Source organism: Nerophis lumbriciformis, linkage group LG09, assembly GCF_033978685.3.
Source record: "Nerophis lumbriciformis linkage group LG09, RoL_Nlum_v2.1, whole genome shotgun sequence".
Taxonomy (NCBI): domain Eukaryota; kingdom Metazoa; phylum Chordata; class Actinopteri; order Syngnathiformes; family Syngnathidae; genus Nerophis; species Nerophis lumbriciformis.
In genome coordinates, this window is record NC_084556.2 from 50,805,805 (window position 1) to 50,827,016 (window position 21,212).

Sequence of the window (21,212 nt, forward strand, 5' to 3'; positions counted from 1 at the left end):
TATGGTGCTAGTATGCTGTTTTTTTCCAATAAAATACTGGAAAGGATAGAAATGTAGTTTGTCTCTTTTATCCGATTATTAATCGATTAATCGAAGTAATAATCGACAGATTAATCGATTATCAAATTAGTTGTTAGTTGCAGCCCTAATTATATATATATATATATATATATATATATATATATATATATATATATATATATATATATATATATATATATATATATATATATATATACATATTATTTGGATAAACAACAAACATTGATAGGATAAAATAACACATTTTTGAGATTAGGTTGAAATAAAATGCACTGTTGATATAATCGGGTAAAATAACATGTAATATTGAATATTAGATCAAAACATACTTTTACTGATATTAGGATAAGATAACATTGATATTAATAGCATAAAACGACAGTAGGGAAAAAATAACACCATTTTTAATTTTAGGACAAAATTAGGATAGAATAATATTGAAATTAAGACAAAGCCATTGTTACGATTATCAGGAAAAGTAACACTATTATTGATATTAGGACATAACACAATTACAGTATTTGGATACAATTATACTGTTATTAAGATAGAACCGTTATAATTTTTAGGACATAATAAAATGATTATTGACAAAATAACATATTAGGTTAAAATAACATTATTATTAGGCCAAAAAAAACCCACCAAATATATAATTGTTATGACAAAATAACATGACATTTTCAGTGGAAAAAAATGCATATTGGAACAAAATAATATTTATTGTTAATATAATGATATAATATTACTTTAAAGACAACATAACATGAATTATTATTACAAATACGTTATGAAGACAAATAACTAATACTATGGAAAAATATTAGGACATAACATCAAAATTATTGGGAGATTTTTTTTTTAGGAAAACTATTCTTATGCAGGCAAAATAAAATGTATTATTAGCAGAAAATAAAATGAATTATTGTTGTACTGAGGGTACATTACTTTTTAATGGTCCTACTTTAACGAGGTATGTTCAAACCCAAAGGAGTAACAAAGTCTTAGTTCCACCTAGTGGACATTTGGAATGAAGACAGAAAAACACGTCTTCTTCTCTTTGTAGGTCACGCACTAGAAATGCTGGGTTATTTTTGGTAACCCAACTTATGGGTTGCTAGTGTCGAGTTAAGTTGTGGAGTTATTTTTATGAAGAGCAACCCATTTTTTGGGGTTATAAGGGTATTATTTCACAGAGGTGGGACCAAGTCATTGTTTTGCAAGTCACAAGTAAGTCTCAAGTCCGAGTCAAGTCCCGAGTCAAGACAGGCAAGCCCCGAGTCAAGTCCAAAGTCAAGACTGGAAAGTCTCAAGTCAAGTCCTAAGTCCTGCATTTTGAGTTTCGAGTCCTTTCAAGTCCTTTTAACCACAGACTAATATATTAACACAGATTGTGTATGCTTTCCAAACGCTGTATTTATTTATTAAAACAAGTGCATTTTAAATTGCAGGAAAGAAAATTGTGCTGACATTGCACTTTATAATAGCACTATTAACCAGTCATTTTAAACATTAACTCATTCCTTTACAGAACAAACACATTGAAAAATAAAGTGCAAATGTACTTATTTGTACAAAAGTGTTAACATTGAAAAAAACATGACATATACGTGAACATAACAAAAAAGTTGTACTTTTTATATGTCAGGGCCCTATGCTGCATTGCATTTGCAAAAGACCAAATTAGCCAAGAGTCTGTCAGTCATTTGTGCACGATGGGGGCGTAGTATGATGCCACCATGGCTGAAAACTCGCTCCACTGGAGCACTGGAGGCAGGCACTGCCAAGACTCTCATGGCCACTCGGAACAGTGAAGGAAGAGTCTTCATGTTCAATGCTCAGAACAAAAGGGGGAGAGAGTTGTTTTGTGTTGGTGCACTACTTGTAAGTGTATCTTGTGTTTTTTATGTTGATTTAATTAAAAAAAGAAAAGAAAAAATTATTTCTTGTGCGGCCCGATACCAATCGATCCACGGACCAGTACCGGGCCGCGGCCCGGTGGTTGGGGACCACTGAGGTAAACAACCAACAGTATGTCAGAAAGCTAGCTAAAACGGTACACATATTCATAATATAGTATACATTTTAACTGACCTTTATTTTATTATTTTTGTCTTTTTTTAGGTGGCTAAAATACGCGGTGCTGCTGACCGCCGTCTAACGTTACGTGTGATATATTGACTAACGTAACCCTGCTTGAAAAAAATCACTGAACAAAAAGTATGAATAAGGTAGTGAACTGCAACAGATTTCCGTGTTTGCAATAACGTTATAACGTTAGCAGTGAGTTTACAGCCTCACTGATTTAACTACACAGCAAATAAAAGTCACGTTACTTAGCCAATAAACGTTATCTTACATTCAAAACTTACCGTTCTTTGTGCAACTTCAAATGCCGGACGAAGTTGGAAGTTGTTGCCTCTCCATCAGTCATTTTCGAACCGCATGTGTTGCATACTGCAAACCGTTTTGTGTTGACCACCTCGTAATTTTTATACCCAAACAAAATTATTTTAGGTATAATTTTTTGTTCACTGGCGTGTGGTTTGGACATGTCTTCTTCGTTGGTTGTCCTGCAATTTGATTGGATGAATGCTGTGTGATGAAAACAAAGTAGATCTAATTTGATTGGCTGTTGTACTGACAGCACACCAGCTGACACACGCAACGCTGATAGACAAGTACACAATGAAAAATACGGAGCGCTCCCGAATAACTTTTTCATCTTTGGGTTTTGGGGAAAGTAGCAAGTCATGTCAAGTCAAAAGGCTCAAGTCCAAGTGAAGTCACAAGTCATTGATGTTAAAGTCTAAGTCGAGTTGCAAGTCTTTTTACATTTTGTCAAGTCGAGTCTAAAGTCATCAAATTCATGACTCGAGTCTGACTCGAGTCCAAGTCATGTGACTCGAGTCCACACCTCTGTTATTTCAACTCAATGATCAACCATTTTTGGGTTGTTTTTCAACGAGTAACCCATTTTTGGGTTGTTTTTTAATAAGTAACCCATTTTTGGTTAAGAAGCTTTTTTATTTATTTATTAAAAAGTTACTTTTTTCTTGAAGGGGATTTTATTATGGATTAATCTCATTAACATTATTTAAAAACACACCGTCTTTTGACCTCGGTGTTTGTCAAATCCTAGTTGCGGCCCTGTTTTTAACAGGATTTCTTTTTTTAGCGACGCCTTGTTTTATGCTGCGCGAACGTTGAGGTTAATTTAGCAGAAAAACACATCAAAGAGGAGCATCGACGTTTTGTTTTTCAAAATAAGGCAAATCTCCTGAAAAATTGGTACAAAAATGGGATTTCTCTACATCGCAATGACTTGCCATCTACTCAATTTTACAGCAGAAATGTGAACATTTAAATCAAAACTATTCTCAGTTCTTTCAAGTGGATTACAGTTAAGACATTTTTCAAGATGGCGGACATTTCTTCCCGAATGTTATAGAAAGTATGAGAATGTGTGAGCTGCTGCCTGCTCTTCTTTACTTATATTATAATGTAACATTTGTCAAGATATTTACACAATGTTTAGGTTTTTGGCAGAGGCATCTGTCTATCCATCTCTGTGCAGTTATTTGATTGAATGACGGAACATGAAAGTCGTGGCGCAGGGAGAGAAGGAGGGATGTCCCGATCCGATATTTGGATCGGATCGGCTGCCGATATCTGCCAAAAATTGCGTATCGGCAAGGCATGGGAAAATGCCGATCCAGATCCAGTTTAAAAAAACTCCGGTCCGTGTTTTCCAACGCACCGATTTAAATAATACATTCCACTTTTCTGCTGCTCCGTAATTTCCGTCCCGCATTTTCCAGCACACCTTCAACACATCCACAATTCTCACGCAGTTGCTTTTAGCTGCTGGCATTACACAACAGGCTCTTCTCACTCTTTCCTGCGTCTCCCTCTCACAGACAGCGAGCGCACCTTCTTACACTCGTCACATACTGTCACATCATACGTCACATACTGTCACGACATACGTCACATACGTTTACGTCCTCCCCGAGCAGAGAGCGAGGTAGCAGCATGGCTAACGTTAGCTGTGATGCTAGCGCAGCCATGCGAGCAACCAGGACCGGCCCTAACCAATCTGGCGCCCTAGGCAAGATTTTAGGTGGCGCCCCCCCACATCGGCAGTGAAGTGTATATACTCACAAGAAACCGAATAGCTTTGTCTTTGACCTTTTTTTATCTTAAAGAAAGCAAATTAACAATCAGAATAGTTAACAAGATAAAAAAAAATATGAATAAATAAATGAATGCAAAAAATAAAAAATGAATATATGAAATACAATATTTTTTACATACATATTGCTTAATTAACATTAATGATGTGCACTTTAACAACTAGGCTTACAACTATACCTAATATATAAAGGGGTGGAAAAGTGACTATTACCTGCAGGGCAAACATTAGCTAACCAGAAGGCAATAACAATGTAAACAAAAAACACCTGCTTAAAATATCTAATACAAATGTCCCTGAGGAATGTAAGGTGGGAGTACTGTAATTACCTAACGTTACATTATTATTTTCCATAACAATTTAGCCCCCTCCACAATTAACCCGACGTTAAAACAGAACTAGCTATTTATTGATTAGCAATTGCCGAATCATGTAACATTAGCTTAATGCTAAAAAGCCAGGTTACTATCACATTCTGTAACAGACAAATAATTTCATGTAGGCTAACGTTACCTACCTGCTACCTCTGTCTTTTTCTCGTTACACATAGAATCATCATACTGCTGTGATTATATGCATCAAGTGTTCATTCAAGGCTAAGGCAAAATATCCAGATATATATCGTGTATCGTGACATGGCCTTAAAATATCGCAATATTAAAAAAAGGCCATATCGCCCAGCCCTAGTTTCAATGATGCCATTTCTGTTTGTCATGTATCATTTTGTCTATTTTGTGTTTATCCTTGAATAAACAGGTCAGTTTCTTGTTACCAACCCATCCATCTTCTTCTGCTTATCCGAGGTCGGGTCGCGGGGGCAGCAGCCTAAGCAGGGAAGCCCAGACTTCCCTCTCCCCAGCCACTTCGTCCAGCTCCTCCCGGGGGATCCCGAGGCGTTCCCAGGCCAGCCGGGAGACATAGTCTTCCCAACGTGTCCTGGGTCTTCCCCGCGGCCTCCTACCGGTCGGACGTGCCCTAAACACCTCCCTAGGGAGGCGTTCGGGTGGCATCCTGACCAGATGCCCGAACCACCTCATCTGGCTCCTCTCCATGTGGAGGAGCAGCGGCTTTACTTTGAGCTCCCCCCGGATGACAGAGCTTCTCACCCTATCTCTAAGGGAGAGCCCCGCCACCCGGCGGAGGAAACTCATTTCGGCCGCTTGTACCCGTGATCTTGTCCTTTCAGTCATAACCCAAAGCTCATGACGATAGGTGAGGATGGGAACGTAGATCGACCGGTAAATCGAGAGCTTTGCCTTCCGGCTCAGCTCCTTCTTCACCAAAACGGACCGATACAGCGTCCGCATTACTGAAGACGCCGCACCGATCCGCCTGTCGATCTCACGATCCACTCTTCCCTCACTCGTGAACAAGACTCCGAGGTACTTGAACTCCTCCACTTGGGGCAAGATCTCCTCCCCAACCCGGAGATGGCACTCCACCCTTTTCCGGGCGAGAACCATGGACTCGGACTTGGAGGTGCTGATTCTCATCCCAGTCGCTTCACACTCGGCTGCGAACCGATCCAGTGAGAGCTGAAGATCCTGGCCAGATGAAGCCATCAGGACCACATCATCTGCAAAAAGCAGAGACCTAATCCTGCAGCCACCAAACCAGATCCCCTCAACGCCTTGACTGCGCCTAGAAATTCTGTCCATAAAAGTTATGAACAGAATCGGTGACAAAGGGCAGCCTTGGCAGAGTCCAACCCTCACTGGAAACGTGTCCGACTTACTGCCGGCAATGCGGACCAAGCTCTGGCACTGAGCATACAGGGAGCGGACCGCCACAATCAGACAGTCCGATACCCCATACTCTCTGAGCACTCCCCACAGGACTTCCCGAGGGACACGGTCGAATGCCTTCTCCAAGTCCACAAAACACATGTAGACTGGTTGGGCAAACTCCCATGCACCCTCAAGGACCCTGCCGAGAGTATAGAGCTGGTCCACAGTTCCACGACCAGGACGAAAACCACACTGTTCCTCCTGAATCCGAGGTTCGACTATCCGGCGTAGCCTCCTCTCCAGTACACCTGAATAGACCTTACCGGGAAGGCTGAGGAGTGTGATCCCACGATAGTTAGAACACACCCTCCGGTTCCCCTTCTTAAAGAGAGGAACCACCACCCCGGTCTGCCAATCCAGAGGTACCGCCCCCGATGTCCACGCGATGCTGCAGAGTCTTGTCAACCAAGACAGCCCCACAGCATCCAGAGCCTTAAGGAACTCCGGGCGGATCTCATCTACCCCCGGGGCCTTGCCACCGAGGAGCTTTTTAACTACCTCAGCAACCTCAGCCCCAGAAATAGGAGAGCCCACCACAGACTCCCCAGGCACTGCTTCCTCATAAGAAGACGTGTTGGTGGGATTGAGGAGGTCTTCGAAGTATTCCCTCCACCGATCCACAACATCCGCATTGTGTATTATTCAAGCTCCCCTAATTCAGCTGGCTAGTTGTTATCAAGAGTACTAAAACCCTTTTCAACATGATTCTGACAACTAAGCAGGCTAAATAACTTTAAACTTTAATACATGCTCGGATAGGCCAGTATCGGTATCGGTCAGTATCGGTATCGGATCGGAAATGCAAAAACAATATCGGTATCGGATCGGAAGTGCAAAAACCTGGATCGGGACATCCCTAAGAAGGACCAAAACCGGTATTTTCCGGCAAAAATTTTAAAGTAGAGGAGAATTACTGCAGGCGAGCAAGAAGGAGAGAAAGGGAAGGGGGGGGGACAAACACCCTGTCAGATATCAAAACATATTTTGGGAGAATTATTGACAATGAGAGTCATTTTTTTAATTTTTGCAGCAAAAAGAGAACTTTTCTCATGCAGGACAAAACGGCTGGTGCTTGTGCACTGCTTATTATTACTATCTACTTCACATTTGATTAAATACCGCTATCATATGCCAAATATCGGCGCCGTAACGCCGATATTTAGGTCTCGAGTAAAGAGATGAATCAAATACAGTATTAACGTTGTGAGAATTAGGCTCCGCCCTCCACTGCAAAGAATACGTCCCAGATTAGAAACAAAGAATCATTTTAATTAAAAAAAGGTTTTTCAATCAAAATATGCGTTGTTGTTGCTGCAACGGAGGATGACGATGTGCCTTCATCATGTTCCAGAACACACACGTGATTGTAGCGTGACGGAAAAGCGTGTCATCCAGCGGCGGCGCCGCCTTCGCACGGCGGGCTAGGAAAAGGCGCCGTGAAGAGTCCGGGTGGCGAAAGGTTCAAAGTCTTTATGTCAGCTAGAACCTCGGGCGTGATGAGATAAAAATGATCTCAGAGTCCCGCCTCCGGCGCTAATTCTCCACGGGCGTGGGCTCCTGCCGCAGTCCCTCCGCCGGGTCCGGCCCGGACGTCTCAGCCCTCCGCGCCGGCGTGGAAGGCGGCGGCGGCGGCGGCTGGCTGAGGATGACCTGCACCACGTAGTCCCGCGAGATGTTGAGCTGGTCTAAACGCAGTCTGTCCGTCAGCGGGCGACCCGAGAAGAACCAGCGCTGGGTGGCGGCGGGCACGCCCTCCTGACTTTGAAGGCGGCGTTTCATCATGCCCACCGTGTCGACGGATCGCACCGGGAGCCGGAGATCGCGACCCGTGGAGAGGCGCAGCCGCAGCTGGAAGTCACCGGCCGCGCCGCCGTCGCCCCCCGCCGAGGCGTCGGCGCCGCCGGAGTCCGGGTCGGAGCCGTCCGGTTCGTCCGAGCGCTCCTCGATCATGTTGACGGGCGGCGACAGGCAGTAGACGGGCAGCTGGTAGCGGTTCCCCAGCTCGTCGTAACATTCCGTCAGAGCTCCTGCGGGGGGAGAACACGAGTCGAGTCACGCCACGAGAGCGATGCATGCTGGGTATCGGGTCACGCCACGAGAGCGATGCATGCTGGGTATCGGGTCACGCCACGAGAGAGATGCATGCCGGGTATCGGGCACACTGACCGTGCGGCAGGGTGATGCTGGCGCCGTCCAGTATGGCCTGGGCCAGCTGGTGGTCGTGGCTCTCGAAGGCGCTGGCGGCCGCCCGCAGCGCGTCCCAGATCTCCTTGCGGCCCTCGAAGGCCGGCGCCGTGTCCCAGAACTCATCTCGCTTGCTGCGCAGCTGGCCCTCCGTCATCGGGTAGTCGCTCTTCCATTTTGGACGCTCGCGCTTCAGAGGTTGGTTCCGCCCGAGCGCCACTGCAAGGAGACCGTCCGTTACTGAATCGACCCCGGTCCCATCAATTAATCGGGGTCGGCGTGGCGCGGTTGGGAGAGTGGCCGTGCCAGCAACCTGAGGGTTCCTGGTTCGATCCCCACCTTCTACCAACCTCGTCACGCATACCTGCCAACTTTTGAAATCAGAAAAACCTAGTAGCCAGGGTCCAAGGGCCGCAGGCCCCGGTAGGTCCAGGACAAAGTCCTGGTGGAGGGTTCAGGGCTTCGCCCCCCGACGCAAAATGATTATTAGCATTCAGACAGGTTAAAATGTTGCTAAAACCATCACTTTTCTATCAGTCACAGTGACTTTTGAAAACAAAAATATTACAGCAAAAATCATATGGGTTGATTGACATGTTGATTCTGTAAGCTAACTTCAATAGTTTGAAATTATTTTGACAGTTAATGCCAGTTATCCTGTCAACCTTTCACAAGACTTCAATTTGTTAATTGAAAGTATAAACACTTTTTACAGTAAACAAATGGTAAAACAGTACTAAACAATTCCATTAAAAAAAAAAATTGGTGTCATTATTAACTTTCTGTCCAAGCTTGTATAATCTACTGCCTTGTTCAATTGTAAAAAATATTCTGTGCCTAAAATTCACATTTCTATCACAATTATCATACTGTAAACATGGTAAGCTAACTTCATTAAAATTAATAGTCCTGTCAATAGCATGGAATTACAATTCAAATGTCGTTTTTTTGTAAGCCTTTCAAAAGAATTCAAAATATGAAAAATTAATGACAATTAATTGAAGCCATCAGACACTTGAAAAGTGGCACATCACATCTCTAATGTAATCATTTTGACTTTTCAACAGAAATAGCACTGCAAAAATATTAAGGACATACTTCTGTATTTTGGTAGTTATGCTGTCAACATTTAACAAGATTTCTTCAACTTGGACTTGAAAGCATAAATAGTATAAACACTTTTAACAGTATAACAGTACTAAACAATTCCAATAGATAACATTGGTGTCATTACCTTTTTGTGGCTAAAATCCAAATTTATTCTATCAGATTGATCATACTGCAAAAATGATATGGTAACTTTATGATAAGTTTACTTGAAGTGGCATAAAACGCTGAAAGTGATTGTTCCTATAACCCCTTTGTTTCAAATGTTTGTTCCACTTGTGGCAGTCGGGCACCAGCATACCGTCTTTGACAACTTGAAGTGGCATAAAACACTGAAAGTGATTGTTCCTATAACCCCTTTGTTTTAAATGTTTTATGCCACTTCAAGTTGTCAAAGACGTGCTGTGAAATACAGCCGACAGGATTGCGCACCAAACACGAAGCAAGGCCAAAGCGCATGCATGGTGCAGGAGAACAAAGGACTTCTTTCATTTAAGGTTTGTGATAAACCATCAAACTCATTCGTTAAAAGGACTCTATAGTAATATAAAGCGAATTTTTCTGGACATTATCATGCAAGAAAAGTTTATTTTTGGGACCGCGATCACCGCGTAATGATTTTTAAAGGTTGCATTACAAACATTTAACTGTCCCATGTGATCAGCCAGTGCGATTGGAAGTCCATGCTCAATTATTGCCTCCGTAAATAAAACTTCGGCATTTATCACATCCAAAGAATCTGTTTGGGCGACGAAAAACGTTGAAAGTTTTCCACTTGTATCGCTAGCAACGGCATTAAACTTGTGTTTTTTTGTCCCAACGTGGTCTTTTACATCGCTAATTCCTCCGTGTCCGATCGAAAAATCTTGTCTGCACAAGGTGCAATTCGCGTAGTTTTCACCCTTTTTTTTTTTAAATTAATGAAAAACCGTATTTTTTATCACTGCAACCGTAACCCGGAATAGGTTGATGAAAACCGTACGAATTACGGGAAAACCGGAGTAGTTGGCAGGTATGGTCACGTTTCGTTGTGTCCTCGAGCAAGAGACTTCACCCTTGCTCCTGATGGGTGGTGGTTAGCGCCTTGCATGGCAGCTCCCGCCATCAGTGTGTGAATGTGTGTGTGAATGGGTGAATGTGGAAATAGTGTCTTTGAGTACCTTGAAGGTAGAAAAGCGCTATACAGGTATAACCCATTTACTTGACGACGCAACAAGAAAGAAAGAAATTCAGTAATCATCCATTACTGAATCGACCCGGTCCGATCAATGAATCGGGGTCGGCGTGGCGCGGATTGGAGAGTGGCCGTGCCAGCAACCTGAGGGTTCCTGGTTCGATCCCCACCTTCTACCAACCTCGTCACGTTTCGTTGTGTCCTCGGGAAAGACACTTCACCCTTGCTCCTGATGGGTCGTGGTTAGGGCCTTGCATGGCAGTGTGTGAATGGGTGAATGTGGAAATAGTGTCTTTGAGTACCTTGAAGGTAGTGATGGGTTGATGAGGCGTCATGAAGCGTTTCGACACATTGCAAAACTGTATTGATACTGTGTCACTAAATACTGACATCTGCTGGACATTAAAAATCCCTACAGGCAACCTATGGACCGACTCAACTGACACTGATTTTTTGCCCTAGTACAGGGGTCACCAACCTTTTTGAAACCAAAAACTACTTCTTGGGTACTGATTAATGCGAAGGGCTACCAGTTTGATACACACTTAAATAAATAAATATATTGTCATTTGTAAGTTACACATAAGTGTGATTTGAACAAGAATAGCTAAATAAATAAATTTATATATATAAAAAAAATGGGTATTTCTGGCTGTCATTCCGTCGTACATTTTTTTTCCCTTTTACGGAAGGTTTTTTGTAGAGAATAAATGATGAAAAAAACACTTCATTGAACGGTTTAAAAGAGGAGAAAACACGAAAAAAATTTAAATAAAATTTTGAAACATAGTTTATCTTCAATTTTGACTCTTTAAAATTCAAAATTCAACCGACAAAAAGAAGAGAAAAACTAGCTAATTTGAATCTTTTTGAAAAAATTTATGGAACATCATTAGTAATTTGACCTGATTAAGATACATTTTAGAATTTTGATGACATGTTTTTAAATTGGTTAAAATCCAATCTGCACTTTGTTAGAATATTTAACAAATTGGACCAAGCTATATTTCTAACAAAGACAAATCAGTATTTCTTCTAGATTTTCCAGAACAAAATTTTTAAAATAAATTCAAAATACTTTGAAATAAGATTTAAATTTCATTCTACAAATTTTCTAGATTTGCCAGAATAATTTTTTTGAATTTTAATCATAGTAAGTTTGAAGAAATATTTCACAAATATTCTTCGTCGAAAAAACAGAAGCTAAAATATTTATTATTCTTTACAATAAAAAAATTAAAAAATTACTTGAACATTGATTTAAATTGTCAGGAAAGAAGAGGAAGAAATTTAAAAGGTAAAAAGGTATATTTGTTTAAAAATCCTAAAATCATTTTTAAGGTTGTATTTTTTCTCTAAAATTGTATTTCTAAAAGTAATAAGAAGCAAAGTAAAAAATAAATGAATTTATTTAAACAAGTGACGACCCATCCATCCATCCATCCATCTTCTACCGCTTATTCCAAGTAAAGACCAAGTCTTTAAAATATTTTCTTGGATTTTCAAATTCTATTTGAGTTTTGTCTCTTTTAGAATTAAAAATGTCGAGCAAAGCGAGACCAGCTTGCCAGTAAATAAATAAAATTTAAAAAATAAAGGCAGCTCACTGGTAAGTGCTGCTATTTGAGCTATTTTTAGAACAGGCAAGCGGGCAACTCATCTGGTGCTTACGGGCGACCTGGTGCCCGCGGGCACCACGTTGGTGACCCCTGCCCTAGTATATACAATAATATAAACCAAGTCATTGTATTTCATTTAGGATTATTTCATATCTTCATTTAAATAAAAAATATACTTTTGTCTTTTGAAGATACAGTCAATAAATAATGTGAACATGTATCATAACATGGAAATCTAAGAGAACGTGTTGTGGATGATTGTGGACTGGGAATTTTTTTAATTTTATTTTTTTTACACATTTTTATTTTAAAAAAAAAAGAAAAAGTTTTTCCGACGTATTACATTTCAGACGATTTCTCTTCTTAGTTATTATTTCTCCGGCTGTAGAAAAGACACGCTCACAGGGCACAGAGGAGGCATCAGTGCGACACAGTTCGCGTATCGGTCACGTGACCAAAACAGCTCATGATCGGTCATGTGACTTTCTAAAACACGACACAGGGTTTTGCTCTATGAGCTCGACGCATGCGCCGATGCATCGGTGTTGCCGGACCCATCACTACTTGAAGGTAGAAAAGCGCTATACCAATATATAACCCATTTACTAGACGACGCAACAAGAAAGAAATGAAAGCTTGTTCACACGTCGTCAGGCAACAACAACAACAACAACAACACCCGGACACAAAGACGCGCCTGATCGGAACCAAAGCTTCTAGAAGTCCTTAGGACGCTGTGATCCAGGGGTGCGCAAAGTGCAGCCCAGGGGGCCTTTTGCAGCACGCAGCACTCTCTAAAACTCATTTTAGATCGGGGGGGCCACATGGAGAAAAATCTACTCCCAAGTGGGCCGGACTGGTAAAATCACGGTACGATAACTTAAAAATAAAGACAACTTCAGATTGTTTTCTTTGTTTAAAAATAGAACAAGCACAGTATTCTATCTTTATTTGTGCTTTCTGAATAAACTATGTGATGCAGCTACACAACGACTAAGCACACAATAGCACACAATCCGGTTTCAGGGCAAATCACTCTACGGAGACAGCCCTTGCAAAAATGACTAATGATCTACTGCTAACGATGGATTCTGATGCATCATCTATGTTGCTGCTTCTTGATCTTAGCGCTGCTTTCGATACCGTCGATCATAATATTTTATTAGAGCGTATCAAAACACGTATTGGTATGTCAGACTCAGCCTTGTCGTGGTTTAACTCTTATCTTACTGACAGGATGCAGTGCGTCTCCCATAATAATGTGACCTCGGACTATGTTAAGGTAACGTGCGGAGTTCCCCAGGGTTCGGTTCTTGGCCCAGCACTCTTCAGTATTTACATGTTGCCGCTAGGCGACATCATACGCAAATACGGTGTTAGCTTTCATTGTTATGCTGATGACCCCCAACTCTACATGCCCCTAAAGCTGACCAACACGCCGGATTGTAGTCAGCTGGAGGCGTGTCTTAATGAAATTAAACAATGGATGTCCGCTAACTTCTTGCAACTCAACGCCAAGAAAACGGAAATGCTGATTATCGGTCAAACTAAACACCGACATTTATTTAATAATACCACCTTAACATTTGACAACCAAACAATTACACAAGGCGAATCAGTAAAGAATCTGGGTATTATCTTCCACCCAACTCTCTCCTTTGAGCATTCCTCAACTTTATCAGTATTTATTGCCACCTTTCCCAACTTCTTTGTCACGTGTTGCTGCCATCAAATTCTGAAGTTAATGATTATTTGAAAACTTTTTTTTTTTATCAGTTTGAACATCAAATATGTTGTCTTTGTAGCATATTCAACTGAATATGGGTTGAAAATGATTTGCAAATCATTGTATTCCGTTTATATTTACATCTAACACAATTTCCCAACTCATATGGAAACGGGGTTTGTACTAGTAACATCACTATGAGCCCATTGACCTTCTAGAAATATAAAAGGCAGCTCAGCTCACTCGCAGTCCTAGCTTGAGGTGAAGGCTAATTCGCTTTTAGCGTAACGTTAGCTAATTTTGCAGTGTGTGTGTGTGTGTTACGGACAGCAAAGCCCTGTCTGTCTGTTATTTCACTTTACCTTTTTCTGTGTTGAAGCAGCAAAAAAGGACATTATGTTAAATGAAGAGTTTCTGTCTCTGATAGTTGATATAATAATGTAAGTGCATCATTAAGCCTACATGAACTCCATTGTGTTCAGGAATGAATAGTCTCTCCTATTGATATTGTACTATTTTTTTCCAGCTATAGTTACATTAATCATTAGTAATGGAGCAGCCTAGTTTTGAATTGCAGGGTCCCTGCTATCACATGTTGATAAGAATATAACATTTACATAATAAAAATCAACTACAGGCTTCCCAAATGCTGTAATAAATTAAGCATGATGAGTTGACTTGAAACTGTTTAATGTTGCACTTTTTATATGTGGAAGAAAAGTTTTGTCATTTTTAGAGATGAATGCGTTAAAATGTAATATCGAAAATGATCGGTATCGGTTTTTTAATTAAATCAAAATAAAAAACAGATACACTTACAATTAGTGCACCAACCCAAAAAAAACTCCCTCCCCCATTTACACTCTCTCACACTCATTCACACAAAAGGGTTGTTTCTTTCTGTTATTAATATTCTGGTTCCTACATTATATATCAATATATATCAATACAGTCTGCAAGGGATACAGTCCGTAAGCACACATGATTGGTCCACTAATAGTACTAAACTTTAACAGTTCATTTGACTAATTTTCATTAAGTACTAGTTTCAATGTAACTGTTTTTATATTGTTTTACCGTATTTTCCGCACTATTAGCCGCACCTAAAAACCACAAATTTACTCAAAAGCTGACAGTGCGGCTTATAACCCGGTGCGCTTTATATATGGATTAATATTAAGATTCATTTTCATAAAGTTTAGGTCTCGCAACTACGGTAAACAGCCGCCATCTTTTTTCCCCGTAGAAGAGGAAGCGCGTCTTCTTTTACGGCAAGCAACCGCCAAGGTAAGCACCCGCCCCCATAGAAGAGGAAGCGCTTCTTCTTCTACTGTAAGCAACCACCCGCCCCCGTAGAAGAAGAAGAGGCGCGCGGATATTACGTTTTATTTCCTTTGTGTGTTTACATCTGTAAAGACCACAAAATGGCTCCTACTAAGCGACAGGTTTCCGGTTCATGAAAAGACGCAATCTCTCCATCCGCACACGGACTACTATTTCACAGCAACTGCCTAAAGACTTTCAAGAAAAGCTGGCTACTTTCCGTGCATATTGTAAAAACAAGATAGCTGAAAAAAAGATCCGGCCAGAGAACATTATCAACATGGACGAGGTTCCGCTGACTTTTGATATTCCTGTGAACCGCACTGTGGATACAACGGGAGCACGTACGGTGAATATTCGCACCACAGGGAATGAGAAGTCATCCTTCACTGTGGTTCTAGCTTGCCATGCTAATGGCCAGAAACTTCCACCCATGGTGATATTCAAAAGGAAGACCTTGCCAAAAGAGACCTTTCCAGCCGGCGTCATCATAAAAGCTAACTCGAAGGGATGGATGGATGAAGAAAAGATGAGCGAGTGGTTAAGGGAAGTTTACGCGAAGAGGCCGGGTGGCTTTTTTCACGCAGCTCCGTCCATGTTGATATACGACTCCATGCGCGCCCACATCACGCTGGTTTTTAATATATTATTAAAGTTTGACTGACCTATCTGACTGTTTTTTTGACATTCCCTTTAGCGCAGTTAGATGCGGCTTATAACACGGGGCGGCTTATAGGTGGACAAAGTTTTGAAATATGCCGTTCATTGAAGGCGCGGCTTATAACCCAGGGCGGCTTACCAGCACCCATCAGGAGCAAGGGTGAAGTGTCTTGCTCAGGACACAACGGACATGACGAGGTTGGTACTAGGTGGGGATTGAACCAGGGACCCTCGGGTCGCGCACGGCCACTCTTGCACTGCGCCACACCGTCCCTTCACCATACTTGGTTGTCCAAATTAGGCATAATAATGTGTTAATTCCACGACTGTATATATCGGTTAGTGATGGGTCCGGCAACACCGATGCATCGGCGCATGCGTCGAGCTCATAGAGCAAAACCCTGTGTCGGTGCGCGTACCGCTTTTAGAAAGTCACGTGACCCATCATGAGCTGTTTTGGTCACGTGACCGATACGCCAACTGTGTCGCACTGACGCCTCCTCTGTGCCCTGTGAGCGTGTCTTTTCTACAGCCGGAGAAATAATAACTAAGAGAAATCGTCTAAAATGTAATACGTCGGAAAAACTTTTTTTTTAAATAAAAATGTGTTAAAAAATTAAATTAAAAAAATTCCCAGTCCACAATCATCCACAACACGTTCTCTTAGATGTCCATGTTATGATACATGTTCACATTATTTATTGACTGTATCTAAAAAAGATACAAATATATTTTTATTTAAATGAAGATATGAAATAATCCTAAATGAAATACAATGACTTGGTTTATATTATTGTATATACTAGGGCAGGGGTCACCAACGCGGTGCCCGCGGTCACCAGGTCGCCCGTAAGGACCAGATCAGTCGCCCGCTGGCCTGTTCTAAAAATAGCTCAAAGAGCAGCACTTACCAGTGAGCTGCCTCTATTTTTTAAATGTTATTTATTTACTAGCAAGCTGGTCTCGCTTTGCTCGACATTTTTAATTCTAAAAGAGACAAAACTCAAATAGAATTTGAAAATCCAAGAAAATATTTTAAAGACTTGGTCTTCACTTGGAATAAGCGGTAGAAAATGGATGGATGGATGGGTCTTCACTTGTTTAAATAAATTCATTTATTTTTTACTTTGCTTCTTATTACTTTTAGAAATACAATTTTAGAGAAAAAATACAACCTTAAAAATGATTTTAGGATTTTTAAACAAATATACCTTTTTACCTTTTAAATGTCTTCCTCTTCTTTCCTGACAATTTAAATCAATGTTCAAGTAAAACAATTTTTTATTATTATTGTAAAGAATAATAAATATTTTAGCTTCTGGTTTTTCGACGAAGAATATTTGTGAAATATTTCTTCAAACTTACTATGATTAAAATTCAAAAAAATTATTCTGGCAAATCTAGAAAATCTGTAGAATCAAATTTAAATCTTATTTCAAATTATTTTGAATTTCTTTTAACATTTTTGTTCTGGAAAATCTAGAAGAAATACTGATTTGTCTTTGTTAGAAATATAGCTTGGTCCAATTTGTTAAATATTCTAACAAAGTGCAGATTGGATTTTAACCAATTTAAAACATGTCATCAAAATTCTAAAATTGATCTTAATCAGGAAAAAATTACTAATGATGTTCCATAAATTCTTTTTTTAATTTTTTCAAAAAGATTCAAATTAGCTAGTTTTTCCTCTTCTTTTTGTCGGTTAAATTTGGAATTTTAAAGAGTCGAAATTGAAGATAAACTATGTTTCAAAATTTCATTTTAATTTTTTTCGTGTTTTCTCCTCTTTTAAACCGTTCAATTAAGTGTTTTTTTCATCATTTATTCTCTACAAAAAAACCTTCTGTAAAAGGAAAACAAATGTATGACGGAATGACGGACAGAAATACCCATTTTTTTATATATATAAATTTATTTATTTAGCTATTCTTGTTTAAATCACACTTACCGTATTTTCCGCACTATAAGGCGCACCTAAAAACCACAAATTTTCTCAAAAGCTGACAGTGCGCCTTATAACCCGGTGCGCTTTATATATGGATTAATATTACGATTCATTTTCATAAAGTTTCGATCTCGCAACTACGGTAAACAGCCGCCATCTTTTTTCCCGGTAGAACAGGAAGCGCTTCTTCTTCTACGCAAGCAACCGCCAAGGTAAGCACCCGCCCCCATAGAACAGGAAGCGCTTCTTCTTCTACTGTAAGCAACCACCCGCCCGCGTAGAAGAAGAAAAAGCGCGCGGATATTACCGTACGTTTCATTTCCTTTGTGTGTTTACATCTGTAAAGACCACAAAATGGCTCCTACTAAGCGACAGGGATCCGGTTCATGAAAAGACGCAATCTCTCCATCCGCACATGGATTACTATTTCACAGCAACTGATAAACCGCACTGTGGATACAACGGGAGCACGTACGGTAAATATTCGCACCACAGGGAATGAGAAGTCATCCTTCACTGTGGTTCTAGCTTGCCATGCTAATGGCCAGAAACTTCCACCCATGGTGGTATTCAAAAGGAAGACCTTGCCAAAAGAGACCTTTCCAGCCGGCGTCATCATAAAAGCTAACTCGAAGGGATGGATGAAGAAAAGATGAGCGAGTGGTTAAGGTAAGTTTAAGTTTACGCGAAGAGGCCGGGTGGCTTTTTTCACGCAGCCCCGTCCATGTTGATATACGATTCCATGCGCGCCCACATCACGCTGGTTTTAATATATTATTAAAGTTTGACTGACCTATTTGACTGTCTTTTTGACATTCCTTTAGCGCAGTTAGATGCGGCTTACAACACGGGGCGGCTTATAGGTGGACAAAGTTTTGAAATATGCCGTTCATTGAAGGCGCGGCTTATAACCCAGGGCGCCTTATGGTGCGGAAAATACGGTACGTGTAACTTTTACAAATGACAATATATTTATTTATTTAAGTGTGTATCAAACTGGTAGTCCTTTGCATTAATCAGTACCCAAGAAGTAGTTTTTGGTTTCAAAAAGGTTGGTGACCCCTGTACTAGGTCATAAAATCAGTCAGTTGAGTCGGTCCATAGGTTGCCTGTAGGGATTTTTAATGTCCAGCAGATGTCAGTATTTAGTGACACAGTATCGACACAGTATCAATACAGTTTTGCAATGTGTCGAAACGCTTCATGACGCCTCATCAACCCATCACTAATATCGGTTGATATCGGTATCGGTAATTGACAAGAGTTGGACAATAATTGACAAGTAATTGACAAGAGTTGGACAATATCGGAATATCGGATATCGGCAAAAAGCCATTATCGGACATCCCTAGTCATTTTATTTAATCTGAGCCACAATTTAAAGCAGTTTAATGTGAATTAACATGGGCAGAATTATTATAGTGTTCCCAACGTTAAAAGGATAAAGACACTGTTTACAAATTTGGTAAATAAATAACCAAAAAAATGTATATTTTGTTGTTTTCTTACTGTATCGAAAATGAACCGAACCGTGACCTCTAAACCGAGGTAGTACCGAACCAAAATTTTTGTGTACCGTTACACCCCTAATGTTTATTATCTTATTTAATGACAAAATTGTTCTTCGATTGCAGTAAGAAACATGTTTTAATGTATCATAATATTATTTGCTAAAATAGAGCCAATATTGACATTCTTGGTGGTTCCTTTTATTTTGAAAAGTATCGAGATACCTTTTGGTACCGGTACCAAAATATTGGTATCGTGACAAGAGTACCCTGATGTAAGCAATGAACCCTGACATTTGTTTTTGAAATGTTTAAAAATAAAACATCATCACCATCGTCGTAGTCAAACGTTGGAAATAAATGTAGCGGCTAGCTAGTAGTTAGCAAACAGAGCTAACTGTGCTAAGCAGCTAGCCAGTAGGCTAACTCGGCTAGCATGCTAACAGTCGAGAAGACCAGTGAACAAAAGCAGCTGTCCGGCTTCGAGGCTAAGCGGCGGCGAGCAGTTACCTCCGGTTCCGTCCGAGTTCTCGTTCAAGCTGCCCGAGGAGTCGTGGTGGCTCCCCACACAGCCGCCCATGGATGGTTCGGCACAGCAGCCCGGGCTGGGTAGCTCGCCCCCCCCCCCAGCGGTACGCGGCTAACGGCTACATGAGCTAACTAGCCCCGCTCCCGTTCACTTCCGCCCGGACCTGCGCCCTCGTCTCCTTCACTTGCTCCCTCGCCCGCTTTCCTTCCCAATCCCCCTCGGCGGCTAGAAAGTTTCCCGTCAAGGGGAGGAGAGGCTGACCCAAAACAATGTTCAACAGTAAACTAGAAATAATTGTTAAAAAAAAACTTTAATGTCAACTTTGTCGCAAATGAAAATGTATGTTGAGTAATTCGAGCCGTTGTCTCTTCATAGCTGACCCCGCCCCCAATTCAGCAACTAGTGCACGTGAACTGTGTGACGTCATCATTGCAAATATTAAAGTTACACTGCAATTCGTTTGTGCTGTAAAATGTTTTAAATTATTCTAAAATACATTTTCTGACAAAATCGCCCTAAACGTGTCCCCATTTTGTTAGTGCTGCATTTTTTCCCTGTCCAACTATTACAGTTTTTATTGCCGGCAGTAAGTCGGACACGTTTCCAGTGAGGGTTGGACTCCGCCAAGGCTGCCCTTTGTCACCGATTCTGTTCATAACTTTTATGGACAGAATTTCTAGGCGCAGTCAAGGCGTTGAGGGGATCTGGTTTGGTGGCTGCAGGATTAGGTCTCTGCTTTTTGCAGATGATGTGGTCCTGATGGCTTCCTCCGGCCAAGATCTTCAGCTCTCACTGGATCGGTTCGCAGCCGAGTGTGAAGCGACTGGGATGAGAATCAGCACCTCCAGGACCGGCCTCGAATACAGCGACAGGTGAGTAGATGGCCCAGCTGGGCCTTGTTATCTAATCACCTGTCGCCTTTATTAGCAGCAGCCGGAGCGAGACACGTTTTTGGAGTTGGAGTGGGAGCCAGAGAGAGAGGCACGGACTCTGAAAAGAACGACATTTTGCTGGAAAACAAAAGCCGAGCAATCTTTGGGCAAATAAAACAGTGTTGTACCCAGAAATCCAGGCTCTCGTGGCAGTGTGTGGTGGTCCGAGGAACCCATTAGAGGGCAACCTCTACAGTCATATTCAAAGTCCTCGTGTGTCCAGGGACGTATTTCCTGAGTGTATAAACATAATATGAATTTGATGTTGTGATGCCAAAAAATATCGACTTAATCATAATAGTATCGACTAGATACGTGCCTGTACTTGGTATCATTACAGTGGATGTTAAATGTAGATCCACCAATGACGTTTGTTGGAGACGTTAAGCACCACGACTTGCACATGAGACCTACAGACAAACAGAAGTGTGTAACATTATAAGATACAACTGACACACATACACACACACACTTGTTCACG

General features: G+C 41.0%; 1 protein-coding gene across 1 annotated transcript; it reads right to left on the reverse strand.

The window, feature by feature from the left end:
- Nucleotides 1–7,272: 7,272 nt before the first annotated feature.
- ubtd2 (ubiquitin domain containing 2) lies at nt 7,273–20,177 on the reverse strand. Its single transcript, XM_061961669.2, has 3 exons — nt 19,781–20,177; nt 8,191–8,427; nt 7,273–8,051 (listed from the first exon to the last, which is right to left on the reverse strand). Exons 1-3 carry the CDS (start codon nt 19,848–19,850, stop codon nt 7,558–7,560), a joined length of 801 nt encoding a protein of 266 aa, XP_061817653.1. The 5' UTR covers nt 19,851–20,177; the 3' UTR covers nt 7,273–7,557.
- Nucleotides 20,178–21,212: the final 1,035 nt, after the last annotated feature.